The sequence below is a fragment of the Lutjanus erythropterus genome, chromosome 1 (assembly GCF_056507025.1).
Source record: "Lutjanus erythropterus isolate fLutEry1 chromosome 1, fLutEry1.hap2, whole genome shotgun sequence".
In the NCBI taxonomy this organism is placed as follows: domain Eukaryota; kingdom Metazoa; phylum Chordata; class Actinopteri; order Lutjaniformes; family Lutjanidae; genus Lutjanus; species Lutjanus erythropterus.
Genome location: NC_139317.1, coordinates 48924150 through 48947662, shown reverse-complemented (window position 1 = coordinate 48947662; position 23513 = coordinate 48924150). Strand labels below are relative to the sequence as shown.

Genomic DNA, 23513 nt, shown 5'->3' with positions numbered 1-23513 from the left:
ACATGCAAGGTTTTTAAACTGTAATTAGGTATTTTTACATTGTGGTATTAGTGCTTTTACTTAGATAAAGAATGTGAGTATTTTTTCCATCACAGCAGGTCAGAGATCAGTGTTTCAGTGACTCTCTGTGGATCAGTGAATAGTGTTTTATTTATGGCGGCCGCCACATTAAAAACATCGACACCACGACATGATTTTATATTTTTGGAGCTGCGCTTTTTTCGGTCGTGTCTAGAAGGTAACTCTTTATTTGATCTCTCACAAGATTTGTGTTCGTTATTTCTGTCTGTCAAACTACAGACAGCAGACTGTCTGTAAACAGCACGATGTTACACTCTGCAGTGTTTCACACAAAGACTTTATTTGTGTGGACACCCAGGTTTGGTTTGTCACCAATTTTGCCACTTTTATTTTTTTAATCAGTCTGAGAGGATGATGGTATCAGTGATTGATTAGTGATCAGTCTGCCCTCCTCTCCTCCCTCACCTGTTCACTCTGCTGTGAGAAGATCTGAAAGTTTCTCACAGAGAAACACAGACTCTCCTGTTTTATGTATAGGCCTCCTTATACAGTTGTTTCATTTTATAAGAGCATCTGGTTGGTGTCGATGTCATTAACCATCACTCTCACTCACTCATTCTGTTGTAATAAACTCTGTCATTAACAACAGTCTCCTCCACACGCAGCTTCTCTGCTGCTGTGAAAACTGAATCAGGGTGGATTGATATGTAGGGAAAAACCCAGAATGTGAGTTAGGTTTAGTCTTTTTGTCTTTATAAAACATCCTGCTGATGAAGAAAGTCAACAGATCAGATACAGACAGGGTCAGAGAATCACTGACCTCCTCTGTGTGTGTCTGTACTGTACGTGTGTGTATGGAGGAGCTGCAAACCCCTGGTTTACATATTTAAATACTATTCTGTGTACCCGCTGCTCAAACATGGGGCAGTTCAGGACTTTTCAGACTGTATGAAACAGCCCTACAAACAAATACATGCTTGGTTGACATACGGGAGCAAACATCCCAGCTGGCAGAGCAGCATGTTGCTTTTCAGTTGTCTGCGAGGAAAAATCCTCTGCATCCTCTTCAGCACAAACTCACGTCTTCATTGCTGTGTATGAGACTGTCTCTGCAGCCTCTACTGTTATGTAAAACCACTCATATGCTGCCAGACTCACTTCACACCCTTCAGCTCAGCACACTGACCCGTCTGGATACAGAAATACATAACAACCAATTCAAACTACCTGACTTACTTCATACTATGTCAGATGATTTTAATATCAAATGTTATGTCTGCTGATTATAAGCATTGTCTGATAAAGTTTAACTGTTGTGAAATAAGGAACATAATGAGAAATATACTGTTATGGGAATTATGGGAATTATATAAACAGACAAAAAATACAAAAAATATAGCTTATATACTGTCAATAGGAAAATAAATGGTAACTTAGTTTTCAATTCAATCTTCAAATATGGAGGCTGTAGTTTAAATATAATTTTTAATTGTTCATTTGAAAAATATCCATTATATATGCATATAAATTATTCATTATGTTTACAGATAAATACATTAATGATTCATTTAGTGGATATGCAAACAAATTTTACTGGCTAATCAGAGATCCTGTGATTGATCAGGGCCCCGCCTCCCAGAGCCTCCTTAACTAACATATATCTTCTGAAAGGTTTACCTTTAGAAGGGCGGTCTGAACCACTTGCAAGCTGTGCCTTCATACATCCTGTCACATTTTTAGCTTTATTAGGCCGATATTATGCTTTTCAAATAGACAGTTGTAGTATAGTTCACATCTAGGCTAATTACAAAATTACAACATTAGTTTAAAATTAACTTCATGAAAATGAATTATGAAAACAGTATTTCTGTGCAGAACACATCATGTATATATATGTATATATATATATCTTAGTGCATCATGGAATCCCTTCTGGACTGAATCTGATCATGGGTTCATATACCAACAAGACAATGAGCCCAAGCAAACTTCAAGGCTGTGCAGAGACTATCTGACCAAGAAAAAGGATCCTGGAGTTCTGGAACTGATGGACTGGGCAAGTCAAAGTAAGGATTTGAATCCTATTTAACAAATTTGGGATTTAGTAGGTTTAAAGATTATCGCACAAAAGTTTAATCTAAAGCAAGTCTGTGGGAAAAGCTAGAAACTATTTGGAACTCAATTACAAAAGAGACTGTCAAAAAGTACATAAAAACAATGTCAGCAAGGATGCAAGCTGTTATCAAGGCCAAAGGAGGCTGTACAAAATATTCAGTTTTTTGGTTATTATTTCATTTCGAGTTTCGAGTGACATCTCATGACATTTTCAATTTCAGTTGTTACACTTTGAGTTTGTCAACATATCTGAACATATTACAGATCAAGATGCTTTATGTCACAGGTTTGCTCAGGCAGTCTTGGATGGATGATACACTGTGTGAAGAGTCTTTAATTCATCTCCATTAGCCACATGTAACACACTGAGCAGCAAAGAGCTCTCGTTCTCCATTAATGAAAACAAGGCTCCTTTTGTTCATGGGTCCACTCACGTAACAAATACACAGCGAGACACAAGAGCTGCCAAGAATTTTACATGAGACAAGATATAATAATATACACACTGATGTTAAAGTAACGCTCTGGCGTCAGTTCAAAGATGTGGATTAAATGAAAAAACAATTAGCTGACTGTCAACAGATCAGCCAGCTCTTTTTAATTAAAATCTAAACATATGTCATTATATTATTAAAATGTTAACTAACATCCACTCTGGGGTTTATTAAACACATCAAGTAAACTGATGAATTAATTAATTGTATCGTTCAGTACCCCGAAAGGCAACAAGAGAACCACTTCAGTCCTAAAGCCAAAAACAGACACATTCAATATGCACTGGAACAACAACTGCAAAGCTGATTCTCCCCCTTCTTACTCTCACAGTTAATATTAATGATTACAGATTACATAAACATAAACAGATGCGAGTGGAACAGTGTGCAGGGAAAATGACATCTTGCTTCTCTCTTGCTTGTCTTGTTCAGTGCCAGTGTTTCCCTCTGCTTAGGTTTGTTTGGGTCAGGTCAGAGTTTAGAGTTGGTTTAATTATTTCTGGGTGTATTTGGATCAGGTCTGATTTTCCTCAGATCCCTTTTAGATCAGTTCTTTTATGCACATCAGATTCAGGTAGGTTTTTATCAGATCTGTTTCAGATCTTTGGTCCAGATGAATTTGAACAAATATGAATTGCCTTAAAACTTACAACAGATATTTAGCATCCCTAGATGACACTCTGGTGATCATCTCAGTTTTCCTCCAGTGCCACCAGCAGTTCAACTTTTTCAATAATCCTAGTCAAATATCAATAACATGGATTGGCATGAAATTTGGAAAACAAACTCAGTGGGTGAATTGTAATTACTTCAGTGATCCTCTGATTTTTCATGTAGCACCATCATCAAGTCAATATCTAAATGTGTCCAATACTTTAGTTTTCATACCTGTTTCAACATTTGTGACTTTTTCACAAGTTATCAAAATCCTCCCAGACCACAGGGCCAATCATCTTGAAAATGAGTTGGTATCATCTACAGACTTTGATTTAAAGGTATCAAAGGGATTCTAATTTATCAATCTCTTTGAATTGTATGAGCCAATCATTTTTTTAATCAAAATAGCTCATAAATCTGTAATAACCCATGAACATACTGAGATATCAATGTGAAAATTTAGAAAATTTAGTGTGTGACCAAGTCCCACTTGCAAACAATGTGACAAAGTCTGCATGACTGTGTGTTCTGTGTCTTATCAATGTTTGTTTCATCAAAGCATACAAATACTTGCAATCTGCTTGAACCCCATTCACTGCCACTCATATTATTATTATTATTATTATTATTATTATTATTATTATTACATATACATATCATTATAGCGGTATTACTGTAATGATAGTACACATCTTGGCATGCTGTTGTTAGCATTTAGCTCAAGAAGGCTACAGTTTCACAAAGCTGCTAGCATGACTGTAGACTCTTAGTCTTGTTACACCTTCATTAAACTCAAATTCATTTGAGTTTCCATCATTGTGTGTCATCCTTTTTTAAACATTTTTTTTTCTGTTGGTTTTTCCAAAAAATAATAAATATTGCCTCTAATGGCATGACAATGGGGTTGCTTTAAGCAAAGGGAAAAAAAAGAATGAAAAAAAAAAATTCAGTGATGAAATTATCATTTCTGTTTACTCATAATTTATCTTTCCTTTGTCTATTTTTCTAATGTCATTTTCTGCTGTTTCACACACAGACAGACACACACATGCATACATGCACACACACTGAACACGTTCTGTTACTGGCTGTGCACAGCATCACACATTCAGCTCTATCTTCAAGCTAAGCCCATATGTACAACACAATGAACTATTCTGATTTCCTTTTATACAGTTTAACCTCAGTTTATTAAATCAAGTGATATCGATTCAGACCACATAGCTCTCAGTGGAGAAGAATAAAATAGTAACTTCAGTGCTTGTTGAATGGTTGCCACTCTTGTCTGGCTTTGATCCTAAATGTACCTGAAGCATGAGCTCATGAATAAAAGATGGTAACGGCTATTTTGTGGCAGGCTGTAGTGCTAGATAATCAGGAAAACTCATTACACTGGTAATAGCAGGGGGGTGTATTGATCTGTTCAGTGGGTGAATTCAGGAGAAAATGAAATGGAAATGGAATTCAAATCAATCTCTTACACACATCCACATACTAACAGATCCAGCACTATGGAGAGAGACATTTAGGGGCCAGGCCTATAAGGCTTAAGAACATATACAGTCACACCCATGGGGCAGACGCACAAATTGTGGCAGTGACACTGCTAGGCCGTGTCTGAACCTAGCTTCAAGTTCATTGCGCACATGGTGCACAAGATTCTGTCACTCGTTTAGCCACCAAACCAGCTGGTCCAGTCAGAAGATATCTACTCATTGCCTACAGAGTCAGATTGGATGGTGAGATTTTGGACATTTAAAAAAAATGCAGTGACTTTACAGATACCAAGAAAGAGGAGGTGAACATGGCTTTTCAGCTTTTCAACAATATGTAAGTGGAGAAACAATTTGGAAACGGAACTCTGCAGGCAGTACTTTGGTCACTGATGCAGTTTTTGATGAGACGGAGGGCGCTTCAGAGAGCACAACTGTATGCTTAGGGTTGTGCTTTGAGCCCTTGTCCTGATAATGCAATGTTCCTGGATTTTTCACATTCCCAAATGAAAGAAAGACTGTAATTGAGGAGTAATAGAGTCCACAAACTTTCACTACAACCAAATGGGTGAGTTTTCACCCTACAGCTGAAAATGAACAGTTAACAACTAATCAAAGAATCCCAGGGGCCACTAGAAGTGATGCCAAGTTGCTGATGGCACTCAAACATGCACTGACACTTGGCAGCATCACACTTTATGAGAATTATTATATTATATTTTCATGGACTAGCGACGCAGCATACTTTATAAATGCAAAGCCCAGCTGCTCCTGCCGATAACATAAGCTGTCTGTGTGTTGTCACACTGTTTAACTTAGGTTGCCACGCATGTTAAAATTTGTCAAACTGCTGTAAACTTCCCGCTGGATTAGACAAAGAGCCCCTCCTCTCTCTGCAGGCAGCATCAGAAGACAGGATGAAGATACTGACTGATGTCTGTGTTCATCATTCATTATAAACTTTGCTCAATGTTTTGATGTGAATGTGAATTTTACATCCTTCTTTCTTCTTCTTCTTCTTCTTCTTCTTCTTCTTCTTCTTCTTCACAACCATAACCATACACAGGAGTCTGTCACACTTTGGATTTCTCTAATTTGCATAAAACTGCATAGGTGCAGTGCTAGAATGGAAAACTGGACCGGCACAGCAACACAATCAGCTCTACAGTTTTCCTACTATAACTCCATCCCCCCCTCACCTTTTCATCCTTTTCCAGCTCCAGTCCCATCTCCAGGAGGTTTTCCTCAAACTCGTCTCGCCTGAAGCGCTTGTCATCCTCATGATAGTCGGTCCGTTGCTCTTGGGCAGCAATCTCCGGGTCTTGTTTTGGCTGCAGAGGGGCTCGACTGCTTCTCATGCTCAGACTGCGCCGAAGCCGCCGGATGAAGTTGTACTCGCCAAACCTGGACGACTGGCGCCGGATGCTGCTGGGCTTCTGGATGTGATATGCCAGCACGTAGTCCACCCGCCGCCGCCCATCAGAGAAGTACGGGCCCAGCTGTGGACCCAGGGGTGAGCCGTCATCCGAGTAAAGAGTCTTCATTGGCTAGAAGCAAGACGGGCAAAGAGACAAAATATCATAGTTTAATGTGTATAAATAGAAACATTTGTAATGTCTAAAATGCTGCAAATTCAACAGTGTTTCCTGTATGTATCAGATGGGTCAGTTTTATTTAGATCTTACAGCTTGAGACTTTACAGTCACATACAATCATTCTTGGTGATCACTATGCCAGCAGCTGCTTTCAAAGGCATTCAGTCACTGCATTTACATGTGCATGACAATCCTGGTTATGAGGTTTATCCTGGTTAAATTATAATGGTATTTACACTGAACATGAAAAACCTAGTTTCTAACAGCAACTAAAACATGACTCAATCGTTTGTTGAGGCAAATCACAGCACTTGGTTATGAAGGTTTGTGGTCATGGTTAAATATTAAAAAGGAATGGTTGTACAAGATTGTATAACTTTTTCATACTAATCTGAAAGTCATGAAAGTACTTGACAGTTGAAGTATTTCTTTATAACAATAAACATTCATGATTAAATAAGAGAAATTAAAATTGAGAAGTCATCTTTATTTGCTTCATCATGTCTGTGTGGGTGTGGTTTGATCAGATTTGATTTAGCCCACCCAATATCCTTAGATTCTGATTAATGTACAGAAGTATATGACACCACACTTTTCCAACTGAATCTCACCTACTTCAAACCATTTAGAAGAGCGCAGAGGAAAATGAAAATTGAAATCTCTAATGTGATAAATAACTGAACTTAATTTTGTGTGAACATGTAGGACCTGATGAATCATATTTAGAAGCAGATTGTGAAAATATGTTTTCAAGGCATTTAAGTGTTTCTGTTACTAAACCGAACCACACGAGGGACACATGCACACCTTGGTCTGTGGTATCAAAGTCCTGTAGCACACCATCTAAGGTCATGGGTGGATATTACGGGGAGGACAGGGAAACCTCCCTTCCTGGGAAAACCACAAGTTGTTCCCATCAATATGTCACTGTAAACATCTATATAATTTTAAATAATCAGTCCCTCCAGGATTTTGGGATTGTTGCCATCTAAAATGCCTGATTTGATGACTTCTCTTCAAACAGCTTTTCTTCAAAATTGTGATGCATGTTGCAATGTTTTTAGGCTTTTTTGGCAATAAAATTGCAGGTGCAAGTGAGACTTGCAAAACAATGATATATTTTTTTGTATAATTTATTAAAATCAAAGGTAACTTGTTTCTGCGCTCTATTCTGAGTGTTCTAATTAACATTACCAAAAAGACTCAAGTTTACAAAAACTAACAAAATCTGTTTTATTTGTAAATGAAGAAGTGCACCTGGGGCTATTCCACAAAGAAAATCTTTTTGACCTCAAACTCAGTCAAAACAGCACAGAATTCTAAAAATAAACGTGCATAGAGCATTGATACATTTCAATAACAATGAAAACCCAAACAAAATGATTGGTAGAACTTGCATGAAGCAACAAAGGTTGGTCAAATTTGCAGAAAAGTTTGAACAAAATTCACAGGGACTGGTTGAATTCACATTTATTGTTGTGATTGCAACATTGCTACTTACTGAAGGGCTTGAATAATATCATAATATGCATTGAACACAAACAAACAAAGATGGAATGTAAGTGGCAGACTGAGAGCACTGGGTAAGGAGGAGGACTAGAAAACATAACTGATGGTTGCTATTCATTCTCTGCAGTATATGCAGTATATTCACTGGACTAATGCACTCATGGGCACAATACACTTCCACACTTGCCATGTAACACCATTTACTGTCCTCAGAGACATTCAGTGGAGAAAACATAGTGCTCAGCATATGCAATATCTTGTTCAAGACACAACAAACATGTCCTTCTACAGCTGAATCATGTTGTTTTCCATGTTATGAAATATTTAATTTAGAAAGCCATGTATCCATGTTTTACAGTTCCCACTGGTATTACATGAAGGCTCTTGTTGTCCCCATACCACTGTGGCATTATAAAGGCCTATAATATATTGATGTGCAGCATCCCTGCACAAATGTCACCTTATACTTTTATACACATCCAGTAGCATGTAGAAAATAAGAAGCCAGATAGGTAAAGGTTTATTTAGTATATTCACATGGCCTCAACCTGCCATGTGTGGGGTCATTTCTGAAAAAAATACCTTTTAACATTTCCCTAGCCAGGCAGATTACAGTGTTTCCCACACATACACTTCACTTTGGCAGGGTGAAGGAATGGCTGCGACTTTTTTATCCATTGAGAGAGCAATGCCATCCGCTATCAATTAGCTACGCCTGGTAGACGCTCTTCACTCGCTCTGCCACAGTCTACCTCTCCCTCACCTGTTGGCTCTGCTGCTGTGGTCTGTGTGACAGTCACTCTGCTCTGCACAGAAACACACAGGGTCCTGTTTTATGTGTATGCCTTCTAAGGCAGCTGTTCTGTAAAAGGTTGTGGTAAGCACACCTGATTGTTGTTGACGTCATTTGGTACCACAGTGGTTTAGATTATTGTAATTGGTGACGTTACTGACAACAAGCCTGGAACCGATGGCAAAGGCAACCCTGGATGTTTATATCAGCAAAGTTGGTCCAATGATAGCTCGTAAAGTCAGCATGGTTTGGCAGTGTTTTAATCTAGAAAATGCAAATGATGTGAATGTAGACTGTGACATACTAAACTGGTATATAACCACTCGACTGCAGCAACATGTGACCACTTTCAGCACAAATATGGACATTATCCTGCAAGCAGAGCAGCTGCTGCTGCTTCCACTGTTAATGTTAGCTACACTTTATAGTAGGGTGGCAGCTAATACCAGCTCTGAGTTGTTTACCCGCAGACACTGTGATCCTCTGTGGTCTGAAAAGGTGAAGCACTTAATGAGTTGTTGTCATATTTTGTAGGTTAATGTGAAATATTTGTACTGCACAGCGCAAAATGACATGTTTCAGTGACATTTTAAATACTATTTAGGTGACTGTAGACTATGATTAATGGCTTCAAATGATTCTTAATACACAGTATTTTTTCCAGGCTGTGTTTATCATTATCAATCAATAAATTATGTTCAATTTTAAAATAAGAAATAACCTACTAGAAATATGGTAATTATAAAGTAAGTGTTATATTATAATATTTTATCATAATCAATGCACAATTAATAATTCTTATTTATTATTTATAAAATAAATACATTGTTATTAAATTATAGTATCCCAAGAGAGCACAACAGCTGATCAACATCTTCTATTTGGGAATACTGTAAGTTTTAGCCAAACACCTGAGCCAAACACCTGAGCCTAAAGCTATAACAAGGAATATCTGCAAGCTATGTAAAAGAAGTACTCCAGGGAAGAACCTTTCTTGAACAGACTGTTCACCTTAAAATGAAAAGTCAGTACAATGAATGTGGAGTTATGTGATGAACAGCACAGTGTGAAGACATATGCAGCATGATTTAGACTAGAATTCAATAATTCAAGAAAATAGAAGAAAATATCAGTGATCAAAATGATGTGAAATATGGACGTTTGACTGTACTGTACATCATTCTCATTTCTGTTAAAACACTGCAACACACTAAAGCACAACCAACAATGTTGATTTTTGATTTCTGATATGATCTAGTCTCATTCTAGAGAAAAGTCCTGTGTCTGACCTTGTCTGGTCTTATCCATCTGATTACAGCTGAGTGGAGAATGGCTGTTTGTAGGTTTGCTCACCCTGTGTATGTGTGTGTGTGTGTGTGTGTGTGTGTGTGTGTGTGTGTGTGTGTCCGTGCTGCCTGAGGTCACAGTAACACACTTCTGCAGGCCATCTGACAGAACCATGAGGCTCACAGCGGTCAAACACACACAGATCCTCGGCTTCTTCCCCTGACCCCTAGCCAGCTGACACACAGCACTATAGGCTAGCTGTTTATCATCCTGTGTAAACTTCAAATAAATCTTTGCTGTGATTACATTACATTAAATTTTATGATGCTTAGGGGAAATTATATCATCGTGGCACCAAACAACAGTGGATACAATGGCAAAAAATAGAGCTTAAATACAAAAGAGAGAATAAACAACTGTTGGTTTACATAAACACAAACATCTAAAAATGTAATGTGCTATATATAGTCTACCATAGAATTACAAGTCTAAGAGACTACAGCCATAGTAGCAGCTCCACTCTGAAGCAAACCAACTGAAAGTTTAATACAAGTTGAGGTAAAAATTGATCCTGATGGGAACATGATTATCGGTTCCAAATTTCATGGCAATCTATTCTATTTCATCTATACAATATAAAGAAAAAGGAGGCTGTTTATTCATTAGTTTGTGACCTGAGGTAGGCCTGTGCAGAGCAGAGACGTCTACAAAAGCCAGAGAAGGAGCCGGTAAGATGGTGCAGTTTAAAATGATAAACTGTTTGCTGTGGGATATTATTGCTGCCAGCCAGTTTGTTTATGCTAAGAAATGGGTTATGTTATACTGTTGGTTGTTTATTAAGTGCATTTAAAGTGCTTCACTTTGATCACAAATTTGGAAAATTTATGAAGGATAAAACAAGTTAATTGTATTGTGATTTTAACTGTGTGTATAATTTAAAAGCATTTCATTAGTAAAAACACCATTCATTCATTCATTTTCTGTAACCGCTTATTCCCGAAGGGTCGCGGGGTAGTGAAAACATGAGCCTGCATAATTTAAAAACATTTGATATTAATTTAAATAAGTATGATAAAGAAAAATTATCTAAAATGTTACAGTAAATATTTCTAATCATAAAATGTTTAAATACAGTAAGTGTTAAAATATGTTTCAGTAAAATTTATACATCATCTAACATGAAGCAGCAATAGGTCACTTTATTTGCATTTAATGTATAATTTAAGATAAAAGACACTTTCATGGGTTTGACAATATTTATTTGGGGTATTTATTTTTCTGTTTCCTGTTTACATGTATTTAATATTAAATTGACTTGCAATAATGTCTACAGCATGAGCAGTATTTAAAATCTGTTTCTTTTTCTGTGTTTCTTTAATTAATTTAAAGGTTTTTCACCTAATGACTGGTGATCTTTGGCTAACACCTAATGGCTAACACACTGCTAATGAAACTGATGGAACTAAAGGAACTGTCAAACTAAATTGATGCACCTTCAAAATAAAAGAAGAAAAGGGGAAAAGCTGTTTGGTCCTCCAGTTATAACAGATAACTGCAGATATAACATGATAATAAATAAAATATAGATTTTATATAATCTATTCTAATAGTTATTCATTTCAGGGACCTTGACTAGCAGCACCAAAGATGACTGCAATTTGTCCAACACTTTTGCAAGATGTTTCATCCTGGACCAGAGTGGCTGTCCAACCAGGATCTGACATTAATGGTTGCCTGAAGGCCCTAGGCAACTAAAAATGACCAGCAGGCAAGCAAAACCTGCCCAGAACATGCCCGATCAGGCAGGCACCAACTCAGATCATTTTCTATTATCATTATGTTTTACTTGATTGAGTAGGATTACAGGATTGAGTAGCTAGCTGAGTTGAGCTGTAGGAGTTACATATACTTTGTAAAAATTGTGTATATATTATGTAAATGTCATTTATATCATTATGGGTATATGGGTAGATGTATGTGTGTGTATATATATTGTTGTACTGTGACTAGTGAATGTCATTATACTGGAAGGAATGGTGGACATGTTTTTGTACTTGATCATATTCGTGCAGAACTGCAATGACCTGACTCATATCTTCTGACCTTTATGCGGTGGGGTGTTGTAGCTCTATATGTGTATAAAATTCTCTCTATATATTTTTTCCACATATTTTTTAAACATATATATATTTGTCTACATATTATATATTTTTTTCTTCTATACATGATTGCATATATCACTAACTATTTTTATCAAATGGCAGAATTGCACTCTTGCTATTGTACCATGTGGTGTAACCCTTGCATTACGTGTATTTAAGATGGCGACTCTGTTCTAATGATTAGCAGTCTGTGGAAGAGCGTCAAGCTCGAAACGTCATGCTCAGGGTTTTTCCTGCGTTCAAAATTGTGTGGCGGCCGCCTCCAGCTAATTTTGTGCCGCCCCCAGCCAGAGCGATTGATATCGCTCAACACAGCGTAAAGCTCCAGCTGTGTTGATTGAGCGATCGATGTCCCTCTGCGGCAGCTACATATTTTAACTGCAGTTGCAGCGTTGCGCCACTATGGAGGCGCTATATCAACAGCAGTGCACCGGAAAGACCTGAAGCAACTACCGAAGAAGAAACAGATCGAATCGTGTTTTTTCCACTTTTTTCTCGCTAGTTGGTGCTATCGGCGTCCTGATTTTCCCTGGCGGATGGTACAAACAGGTAAGTATTGCTTGTTTTTTTGCATCCAAGCATGTCGTGTTTATTTTAAAAAAAGTTTCCTCCGTGTCAGAGTAACGTTTATGATTTTTAGCGTTGCAGATATGGCAGGCAAAATCAGCCACTACTTTAAAAAGCGACCTCATGAGGACGAAAGTCAAGAGTCCAGGTGAAACAGAGCAGAGAAATTAACGTAACAGGCAGTTAAAATGTAATAATTCATAGTGGTGACAACTTTGTGGAAATTTGTGTCACGTCTGAAAGTAGTTCACAAGGTACTGGTGATAGCGAGGGTCAGGATGCAGGACAGGACGAGTCGGCGAGGTGAGGGTACTTAAATCCGTTTCCAATTAGGAGCATAACAACGCAAAGCCAACGTGTATGTGATTGAAACTGTACTGATGTTCAGTGTAATGGTATGTGTGCCCGTTAGGCGGCGCTGTTAGAGGGGGCTTGAGAAGGTGAAGAGAAGAAGAAGAAGTCTGTTTTGGGGGTTCACTTGTGAATCGGAAGTAAAGCATCCATGAAGGAACTTACTCGGTGTCTCCTGAGTGTTTAATTCAGAATGTAAAACATTCTACATGGTGTCAGAAAGCGGCGAACCTACTGTGAGTATAAAGTAGGCGTTCGGCAGTGTTAGTTGAGTGCAGTGAGCCCGAGATAGCCCGATAGTAACAAGCATCGGCTACCTGGCTGGCGCGGAGGCTAGGCTTAAGCTACATAGCGAACGGTGAGCAGCAGACCCGCACCGGAGCCCAGAGAGAGAGAGGGACGGGGAAATGACGGATCAAATATTCTCCATCGCACCTCCCGCTAACTTCAATTTTGAGGAGCCCAGCTCGTGGTCGCAATGGATAAGACGGTTCGAGAGGTTCAGACTGGCATCAGGGCTAAATGGAAAAGCCGAAGATTACCAAGTCAACTCGCTCCTGTATGTAATGGGCGAAAAGAGCGACGATATTCTCAGTACACTGCCACTGACGGACCAACAGAAGGCTGCCTATGCAGAGGTGACAAAAGCTTTTGATGAACATTTTGTGGGTAAACACAATGTCATATACGAGCGCGCCAAGTTTAATAGCAGACAGCAACAACAGGGAGAGTCAGCAGAGAACTTTATCACGGATGTGCATAAACTGGCAGAACACTGCAAATTTGGTGCATTAAAGGAGGAAATGATAAGAGACCGCATAGTGGTCGGGATAAGAGATTCTAAACTGTCAGAGAGGCTTCAGCTAGACCCCGACTTGACACTGGCAAAAACAATAACGCAGGTCAGGCAGCATGAAGAAGTTAGAAAACAACAGCAAATGCTACGAGGGACACACGCAGACAGTAAAGGTGCTAATGTGGACATAATAAACACAGGTAGAGGACGAACACAATATAGACAAGCTCCCCCACGCAGGCCAGAGCAGTCAACGTCCAAGCCAAACACAGTAAATAAGACATACTATGCCGAGAAATGTAAGAGGTGTGGTAAAACACCACAACACCCATGGAAACAGTGCCCAGCCAAAGAGGCCGAGTGTCGAAAATGCAGAAAAAAGGGACATTTTGCTGCAGTCTGCAGATCATCTACAAGAGTGGAAGCTATTGTGGACTGTGACACAGTCGATATAGCCTTCATGGGGACACTTAACACAGAAGGAACAGAGGACGTATGGTTAAAAGAAATCAGCCTGAATGGAGAGAAGATAACATTTAAACTGGACTCAGGAGCCTCAGTTACAGCCATTCCAGCTTCCATGTACTCTAGAGTACGTGATGGTAGGTTGAAGAAACCACCTAAAAGGATTAAAGGTCCAGATAACTGCCCATTACAGGTTTTGGGCACCATGAGAGCACGCATCAAAACTGAAAGACAACAAGGCAGGACGTGTATGTGGTGGCAAACCTAGTGATGCCTCTAATGGGACTCCCTGCTCTAATAAAGCTGAACCTGATTCAACAGGTAGCTTCAGTCCAAGGGGAGAGATCAGAGATGAGCCACCAGTACAGAGCTATGTTCCCAAAAGTGTTTTCAGGGCTAGGAAAGCTACAGGGAAGCTACAAGATAAAATTGAAAGATGGAGCAGTTCCGTATGCACTCTCAGCTCCACGCAGAGTCCCATTGCCCATGAAAGACCAGGTTAAAGAAGAGTTAGACAGGATGGAAGCACTGGGGGTCATAAGAAAAATCGAGGAGCCGACTGAATGGTGTGCGGGTATGGTGGTGGTCCCCAAACCGAACAAAAACCCCGTATATGTGTGGACCTCACCCGACTTAACGACAGTGTCTGCAGGGAAAGACACATACTGCCAGCAGTCGATGAGACGCTGGCACAGCTTGAGGGAGCAAAAGTCTTCTCGAAGTTAGATGCAACGTCTGGGTTTTGGCAGGTACCTTTGCATGAAGAATCACAGCCTCTAACAACTTTTATCACCCCTTTCGGAAGATACTGCTTTCAGAGACTCCCTTTTGGTATCTCTTCCGCACCTGAACATTTTCAGTTGAGAATCTCCCAAATCATCGCTGGGGCAGAGGGTGCCCTGTGCCATGCAGATGATATCCTAGTCTATGGAAAAGACGAGGCAGAGCATGACGAAAGGCTGCAGGAAGTACTTAAAAAGTGTGAAAAAGCTGGCCTCACTCTCAATGAAAAATGTGAGTTTGCAGTTGGGAAGGTGAAATTCCTAGGACATAACATAAGTGCAGCAGGCATTGAGGCTGATCCAGACAAAATCAGCGCCATTGAGAAAATGCAAGAACCTCGCAACGTGGAAGAAGTCCGCCGTTTCATGGGAATGGTAAATTATGTCGGCAAGTTTTCACCCAGCCTACCAGCCCTCACAAAACCCCTGCGTGATCTGCTAAAAAGTGACAGTACATGGACATGGGACGCACAACAGAAAACGGCCTTTGAAAATGTCAAAAAAGAGCTAAGTTCACCCCCAGTCCTAGCACAGTACAGCCCTAAGAAAGAGACAATGGTATCCGCAGATGCATCTTCATATGGACTTGGGGCGGTCCTCCTGCAACAACAAGCAGATGGTAGTTGGAGACCAGTTGTGTACATTTCACGGAGCCTAACATCTACAGAGGTCCAGTATGCACAGATAGAAAAAGAGGCTTTAGCAGTAACATGGGCCTGTGAGCGACTCAGCTCATATCTGCTAGGCTTGGAATTCACAGTGAGAACTGATCACAAACCATTAATCTCACTGCTAGGCTCTCGGTCTTTAGATGATCTACCCCCAAGAATTCTCAGGTTTAGGCTAAGACTGCTGAGGTTCAACTACAAGATCATACATGTCCCAGGCAAACAACTTGTCACTGCTGACGCTCTCTCGAGAGCACCCCAAGGACTTGAGAACAGAGAGGCCAACAGTAGCTTGCAGAACGAATGCTGTGCCTATATTAACCATATTCTGCAACATTTGCCTGCCACTGAATGTAAACTAGCTTGCATCAGGGAAGCTCAGAACACAGACAGCATTTGTAGGCAGCTGAAAACGTTAACAGAAAAAGGCTGGCCCCCTCACAGGAGAAGTGTCCCTGAGCACCTTCTGCCATTTTGACCAGAGAGGAATGACATCCACATGGCAGAGGGCCTCCTTCTCAAAGGTGTGAGGATTCTCATCCCTGGATGCATGCAGGGGGAAATGCTGGACAGGCTACATGAAGGACACCAGGGAGTGACCAAGTGTGTAGCAAGAGCACAAGAGTCCCTGTGGTGGCCAGGGATAACAAGACAGATTAAAGTAATGGTAGAAAGATGTGAAATCTGCTGCCAGTATTCACAGTCAAAGACAGAGCCTTTAATGACCACGCCCCTACCTGCACGGCCATGGCAAAAAGTGGCAGCTGATATCTTTCAGTGGAAGAATGGCCATTACATCGTGGTGGTAGACTACTATTCCCGATATATTGAGATAGCAAACCTCCCAACCCTGACAACATCTACAACTGTGGAGAGACTGAAGGTAATTTTTGCAAGATTTGGAGTACCAGAAATCCTGATAACTGACAACGGCCCGCAGTTTGCGTCGACAGACTTTGCCAGGTTTGCTGAGGATTATGGTTTCAGTCACAAGACCAGCAGCCCTCGCTACCCCCAGAGCAACGGGGAAGCAGAGAGAGCTGTCCGCACAGTTAAACAGCTGCTCAGCAAAAACCCAGACCCTCAAAAAGCTCTCTTAGCTTACAGAGCTACGCCACTGGCTCACGGGCTGAGTCCGGCGCAACTGCTAATGGGGAGGAGGATAAGATCAACAGTTCCAACTGCTCCACAAACGCTGAAACCAGTCTGGCCAAACCTCAGAGCTTTCAGGGAAAAAGACAAGGAAATAAAAGAGAAACAGAGACAGTCTTTCAACTTGAGACATAAAACAAAGGCCTTACCAGTTCTGGTTCCAGGACAGAGAGTGTGGATTAGAACAGCGCAGACCACAGCTACTGTCCAGGGACCGGCTTCAACACCAAGGTCTTACAATGTGGACACAGACCAAGGGAGCTTAAGGAGAAACAGGGCTCACCTGACGGTGCTCCCCGAGAGAGGTCTGTCCTGCTCTGATGAGACAGAGACTGATCCAAGACAGGGAGACTCAGGTGAAACAGTGACCAGGTCAGGAAGGGTTTCCCGTCCTCCAGATAGACTGGACTTGTGAATAAACATTCTAGTTGTCCAGGGAGTTTTCCCTGGCCTTAAAAAAAAAAATGTATGTGCCTAACAGTTTGTTCTTCCTAAAACAGGATGTGATACATTGTGTTCTAAAGTTACTCAGTCTGAGTTGAAAATGTTCAGGCATGAATATCTGAATAAGATGGGAGCGATTATTGTTTTGAAGTTATTTTAGTTCAGCACAGTTCAACCTTAAAAGTAGAGAAAGATGGTTTGTCAGCTAAAAGAGGGGGATGTACTGATGTTCAGTGTAATGGTATGTGTGCCCGTTAGGCGGCGCTGTTAGAGGGGGCTTGAGAAGGTGAAGAGAAGAAGAAGAAGTCTGTTTTGGGGGTTCACTTGTGAATCGGAAGTAAAGCATCCATGAAGGAACTTACTCGGTGTCTCCTGAGTGTTTAATTCAGAATGTAAAACATTCTACAGAAACATCATTTTTTATTCCTCTTTCCAGATCTTCTCAAAAACACAGAGCCAACTCTAGTACAGACTATGGTGATGCTAAGATGAGGACACTGGCTGAGGAGTCTGACCTGTTGTCTGAGTGGAGCTCATACAGACTGAGAGTGGGGAGTCCTGATCTGAAGGTACTATATATTAAGTTACATTAACTGTATCACCACCACAACAGTCTGGTTTTACTGAATTATTTAATTCATCTTTGTTTTCACTGCTTTTATTCAGACCAAATCCCTGGAGGAGGTGCTTCTGTGGCTTGTATCTGCAGAATCTGCTGAGCTGTATCCCACCCTAAGCCTTGCAGCTGCTATCGCCCTCACAGCCCCTGTCCAGACTGCAGATGTGGAGAGGCTCTTCTCTGCACTCAAAATTGTAATATATGATTGAAAACACTATCACTCTTCATGTCTGTATCAGAATAAATACAAAAATACTTAATGCATGATGAATTGTTTTGTTTAAGGTGAAGACACCTCTGCGCAACAGACTGAAGGAGAGGCACTTGGATGTCTGTTGTAAGGTGGCCATTGATGGATCAGACCAGGAGGCCTTGGACTACAAGGAGTGCATGAGGAGGTTCTACAGAATGAAAAAGAGGAGGCTGAAATGTTCTGTGTCTGGTTGCGAGATGTGTGGATAAAGTTTACTTTCACTTTAAAGTTGGCACCTGATTTGTGTATGTATATAGTTTTAATAAATGAATGCTTTAACATGATAATAGTCATATTCTTATTGGAAATCTTAACTTAAAATATGTTGCCTGTAAAAGAAAGTGAGTCAGTTGAATTTACAGAATACATGCACATCATGGCGCATGGTCAGGATGGTACCACCTCTGCCTCAATTTGAGCCAGGAAAAACCCTGATGCTAAATAAAAAATTGTATACAGGAGCTCTTTTGGTGTCTGGATCGCCTTTCTCCTTTTCATGCTTTTGATACTTTTGTGATCCAGCACCCAACCCAGTGGGCCTCGGGGATGTGCGTGTCCTATTTTTTATCACACTTTTGCAAAAGTATGTAACACAGAGCCAGAAAAAGAACATCCTAGGTAGGGCAAGTAGGAGTTTACATGGGGCAAGTAGATTTGAGAAATACTTTCCCTGCAGGGCAAGTAGGAAAAACCTTAACATCAGACCCTTTTAGAGGGTATGAAAATAGTTTGAATAGATTATTCAAATCTGCACAAAGTAATCACTTGTATCTGTTGTGCTCTTTGATCAAACACATGGAGACACAGCTGGATGTCTACAGTCAAAGCCACAAACCCTCAGGGTCCTCTCGTTAACTGTGTGGCAATTAGTTTGGGGTAATTTGACTGGTTTTAATATTTTTGGTAATATGCATCACAAAAGCCCAGTATAAACGGAATTTTTAAAAAATTTTTCTTTATTGCAGGTTTTACTATTACAAGTTTTCAAACTCATTAATTATTTTATTCATCCTGCCACATTTATACAGATTTTGTATTTTACAGACAAAATTAAAGAAATTAAAATAAATCAATAAATAATAATAATAATAATAAAAAATGGGAAAGAAAGGGGGCATAAAAAAGGAAACAAGGAAAGAAGAAAAGAGAAAAGAGAAAAAAAAAGGGGGGGGGGGGGGGGGTCCTTCTGTACTCTCTTAGATATAGTTTGAATGTTTTTATTCCACTGCATATGTTTCTTTGACCCATTTACTCCAGTTTATCATGAATTCATCCTCCCTATTTCTCAACCTGTAAGTAATTCTTTCAATTTCTTTAATATCTTCAACTGTTAATTTCCAGGCATTAATTGATGGTGACTTAATATTCATCCAGTTCTGTGTAATCTCTTTTAATGCGGCTATCCGTATTATTGTATACAAATATTTATCTCCTTCTTTAAATTAAAAATACTTATAATTTCCTCCTGAACTGGCCCCCAAAACCTTTTCAACACAGGGCAGAAATAAAAAATATGTGAATGATGTGCTTCTTTTCCCCACATTGCCTCAAACATTCAGCACTACCTGAAAAACTGTATTTTGATGTAATTTTTGGTGTTGCAAAAACCCTCATGTTAATTTTCCAAGCAAATTCTTTCCAGTATTTTGATTGTGTTGTCCCAAAGATTCTTTTACAAGAGTCTTCCCAATCTTCTTATATAATTGTTATTGCCATTTCTATTTCCCATTTGTCTTTGGTGCTGTCTGTATTAACTTTTGTTTCTCTTAAGATCTTATACAGCTTTGAAATTTTGCTATTTTTACTGTCTCTATTTTTGGTTATAAAATCCAGTAAGCCATGTATCTCCTAACTCTGATCCTCTCTTTGCTGTTTAGTGAGATGGCTCCTTATTTGCAAATACTTAAAGAAATTATTCTAATGTTTCAAATGTATCTATCATATTATTTGTAATCATCTGTGAATAGATCTGTAGTCCCTTAGCTGCCCATTCTTCAAGTATTTTATCCATTTTATTTGGCAAAAAAATCTGGATCACTCGCCATCTCTCTCAAGTATATACAATTTTTGTCAATCTCATACCTTTCACGAATATTTCTCCAATTTTTAAAAGTGTATTCTACACATCTATTATTCCCATTGTGTTAAACTTAGGTAAGGTAATGTTCCAATTGATATTTGTATTGATTGTTTTTCTATTAGTTTCCATTTAGTTTTCACTTTATTATTCATCCATTTCATTATTATATCTATTTGTATAGCATGAAAATAAGTAATTAAATCTGGAAAGTTAAGCCCACCCTTTTCTTTAGGTTGTATTAGCATTAGTTATTAGTTTTCTCCTTTTCCTTTTATAATTCCAGATATAGTTTGAAAGCATTCGATTCCATCTTTTAAAACTACATTGTGGAATGGGTAGTGGTAAAACCTGGAATAAAAGCAGGTATTGGGGAAGGATCATCATTTTCACACTTTCTACTCTACTCAGTATTGGTTCTGGTACAGTTTTCCATCTATTTAAATCTTGTCTCAGTTCATCTTCCAAAACCTGATAATTATCTACATAGAGGTTCTTTATATCTCCAGTAAGGTAAATTCCCAAATATTTAATTTTCTTTAAATCCCATTTTAATTTCTATCTATTTTTAAGTTCTTCTTATATCTGTTTCCTAAGAGTTAATGCTTCACATTTACCTTCATTAAGCTTATAGCCAGAATGCTTACTGTATTCTGAAATTGTTTCCATTAAGTTTGGTAAGGATCGGTCTGGAGAGGTTAAGTAAACAATCACATCATCTGCATATAATGCCAATTTGTGCTGTTCTTCCTTTGTACTTACCCCTTTAATGTTATTATTTATTCTTATATTTTCAGCAAGTGCCTCAATACAGATTGCAAATATAATTGGTGACAGAGGGTCTCCTTGTCTTGTCCCCTATGGATTAAAATCTTTCTAGACATTGTGCCATTGACCTTTATTCTTGACATTGGATTTTTATACATTACTTGAAGCTTTCTCAGCATCTAACGTCAAGAATAGCAGACTTATGCTATTGTTCTGAGCATAATCTATTATGTTTAGAGTCCATCTAATATTATCTGACAACAACCTACCTGGTATAAAACCACACTGATCATTGTCTATAATCTCAGACACAATGGCTTTTTTTTTCTTTTTTTTTTTCCAAAATCTATTTATTAGTATTTTCAAAGTTAAACAAATAAATGACAACAATATAAACGATACAGTAACATTTGGACAGTACAATAGTGACAAAGCAAAAGTGAGTGTAAAGACATGTAAGGAGAAAATAAAACCACACAAATCCAGGACAGGACAAGAACTAAGCAATACTAAAATGATAATAATAAAATAAATAAATAAAAACAAATAATATAAATAAAAATAATAATTATAATAATAATAATTATTATACAATCTTAAAGTTGGTCAGTCCACTGTTCATTATTTCATAAATACTGCGGCTCAGGTACTCGATCAGTCACTCTGGGGTCTCTCAGAAGTCCAGCTCTTGTTCATATTTAAAAAAAGGGTCCCACATCTTACTAAAATTTCTCAGGGAGCCATTTCTTATGCACCTGATTTTTTCCAGTTAAGTTCCCAATTAAGAATTTCTTTTATCCATACTGTATGTGATGGGGCTCTTGAAGATTTCCACTTGAGCAGTATCAAGCGTCTGGCTAGTAGGGTGACAAAGGCTATAAAGGCTGCCTCTAGAGAGGAGAGTGACATTGAAGGCAAGGAAACACCAAAAAGTGCAGTCATAGCATTAGGTTTAATCAGTTTCCCAGTAACCTTGGACACTGAGCTGAAGATTTCCTTCCAGTAAGATTGCAGAGCAGAACAAGACCAAAACATGTGAGCATGGCTCGCTGGAGCTTGGTAACACCTGTCACATGTTGGGTCCACAGTTTTATAAATTCAAGAAAGCCTAACCTTTGTAAGGCGGGTGCGATGCACCACTTTACACTGGATCAGTCCATGTTTTGCACAGATAGATGATTTATGTACTTTATCAAGGGCATCCTCCCAATGTTCCTCAGTAATCTCCTCTCCGAGATCTGCCTCCCAGAGTGATTTAATGGAATTTAAGCAAATCAAATGTAGGGAATGAATCTGAGCGTAAAAATGTGACATCATTCCTTTCAGAGCTGGTGCTGGTTTAAGGAATGTGTCCAATGCTGATTCAACAGGTAGCCTGGGAAACTGAGGAAATCTGTTACTAACAAAACTGCGAATCTGGAGATACCTGGAGAAATGTTGTTTAGGGAGGGAAAATTTTTCAGACAACTGTTGAAAGGATGCAAAACTGTTGTCAATATACAGGTCTTTAAACAATTCAATGCCTAGGTCAGACCAAATCGCAAACGCCCCATCTACTAAAGATGGGGGAAAGGCACAATTTGCCCTTATTGGGGCCAATATTGAGTAGGTCTGAAGGCCTAAATAACGCCTGAATTGGTTCCAGATTCTCAGAGATGTTTTAACTATTACATTTTTCGTGTAGCTTGAGAAGGGACTCTTAATGGGAGAATGAACTAATGCTACTAGGGAGACTGGATGGCAAGAGTCAGCTTCCAATTTGAGCCAGACAGGTATAGAGTGGTGTGAGTCGAACTGTAGCCAGGATTGTATTATTCTAAGATGGGCAGCCCAGTAGTAAAATCGCTACATTTGCTCTTACTGAAGTTCAATTTATAACCAGATATAACGCCAAATGAGTCAAAAAATAGAGAGAGCTGCAGGGACAGACGTTGAGAAATTAGAAATATGAAGGAGAAGATCATCAGCATAAAGAGAAACTCTTTGTTCTACCCCATTCCTGAAAATGCCTGTAATGTGGGGGCTATGACGAAGTGTAATAGCAAGAGGCTCAATGGTCAAAGCAAATAAAAGAGGGCTCAGTGGACAACCCTGCCGGGTTGAGCGATGCAGAGGGAAATATGCTGATTGGGTGTTATTTGTTCTCACTGAAGCTTGGGGGGAGGAATATAGTAGCTTCACCCATGAAGTAAAGTTCTTACCAAGACCAAATTTATCTAGGGTATAAAAAAGATATCTCCACTCCACACGATCAAATGCCTTATCTGCATCCAAAGAAATCACAGCTTCTGGCCCAGAGGTCGCAGGAGCGTGGTAAACTGTACTAAAGAGTCGTCTCAGATTATAAAAGGAGTGGCGATTTTTAATTAATCCAGTTTGATCAGGGGAAATAATGGTCGGCAACACAGATTCCAAACACAGGGCAAGCAGTTTAGACAGCAATTT

At 39.3% G+C, this 23513-nt stretch overlaps 1 protein-coding gene and 1 long non-coding RNA gene across 3 annotated transcripts in view; one reads left to right on the top strand and one right to left on the bottom strand.

Annotated features, from left to right (window-relative positions):
• Nucleotides 1–23513, bottom strand: part of ano1a (anoctamin 1, calcium activated chloride channel a) — a 114605-nt gene that overhangs the window by 55209 nt on the left and 35883 nt on the right. For both annotated transcript variants that reach the window (XM_084722754.1, XM_084722746.1), the window contains exon 3: nt 5980–6327. In XM_084722754.1, the coding sequence (XP_084578880.1) occupies nt 5980–6327 (348 nt within the window). The remainder of the gene's footprint in view (nt 1–5979; nt 6328–23513) is intronic.
• On the top strand, nt 17857–18452 carry LOC146333412 (uncharacterized). The gene is made up of 3 exons (XR_014771207.1): nt 17857–17920; nt 18018–18164; nt 18256–18452. It is a non-coding gene; the product is annotated as an uncharacterized LOC146333412 (long non-coding RNA).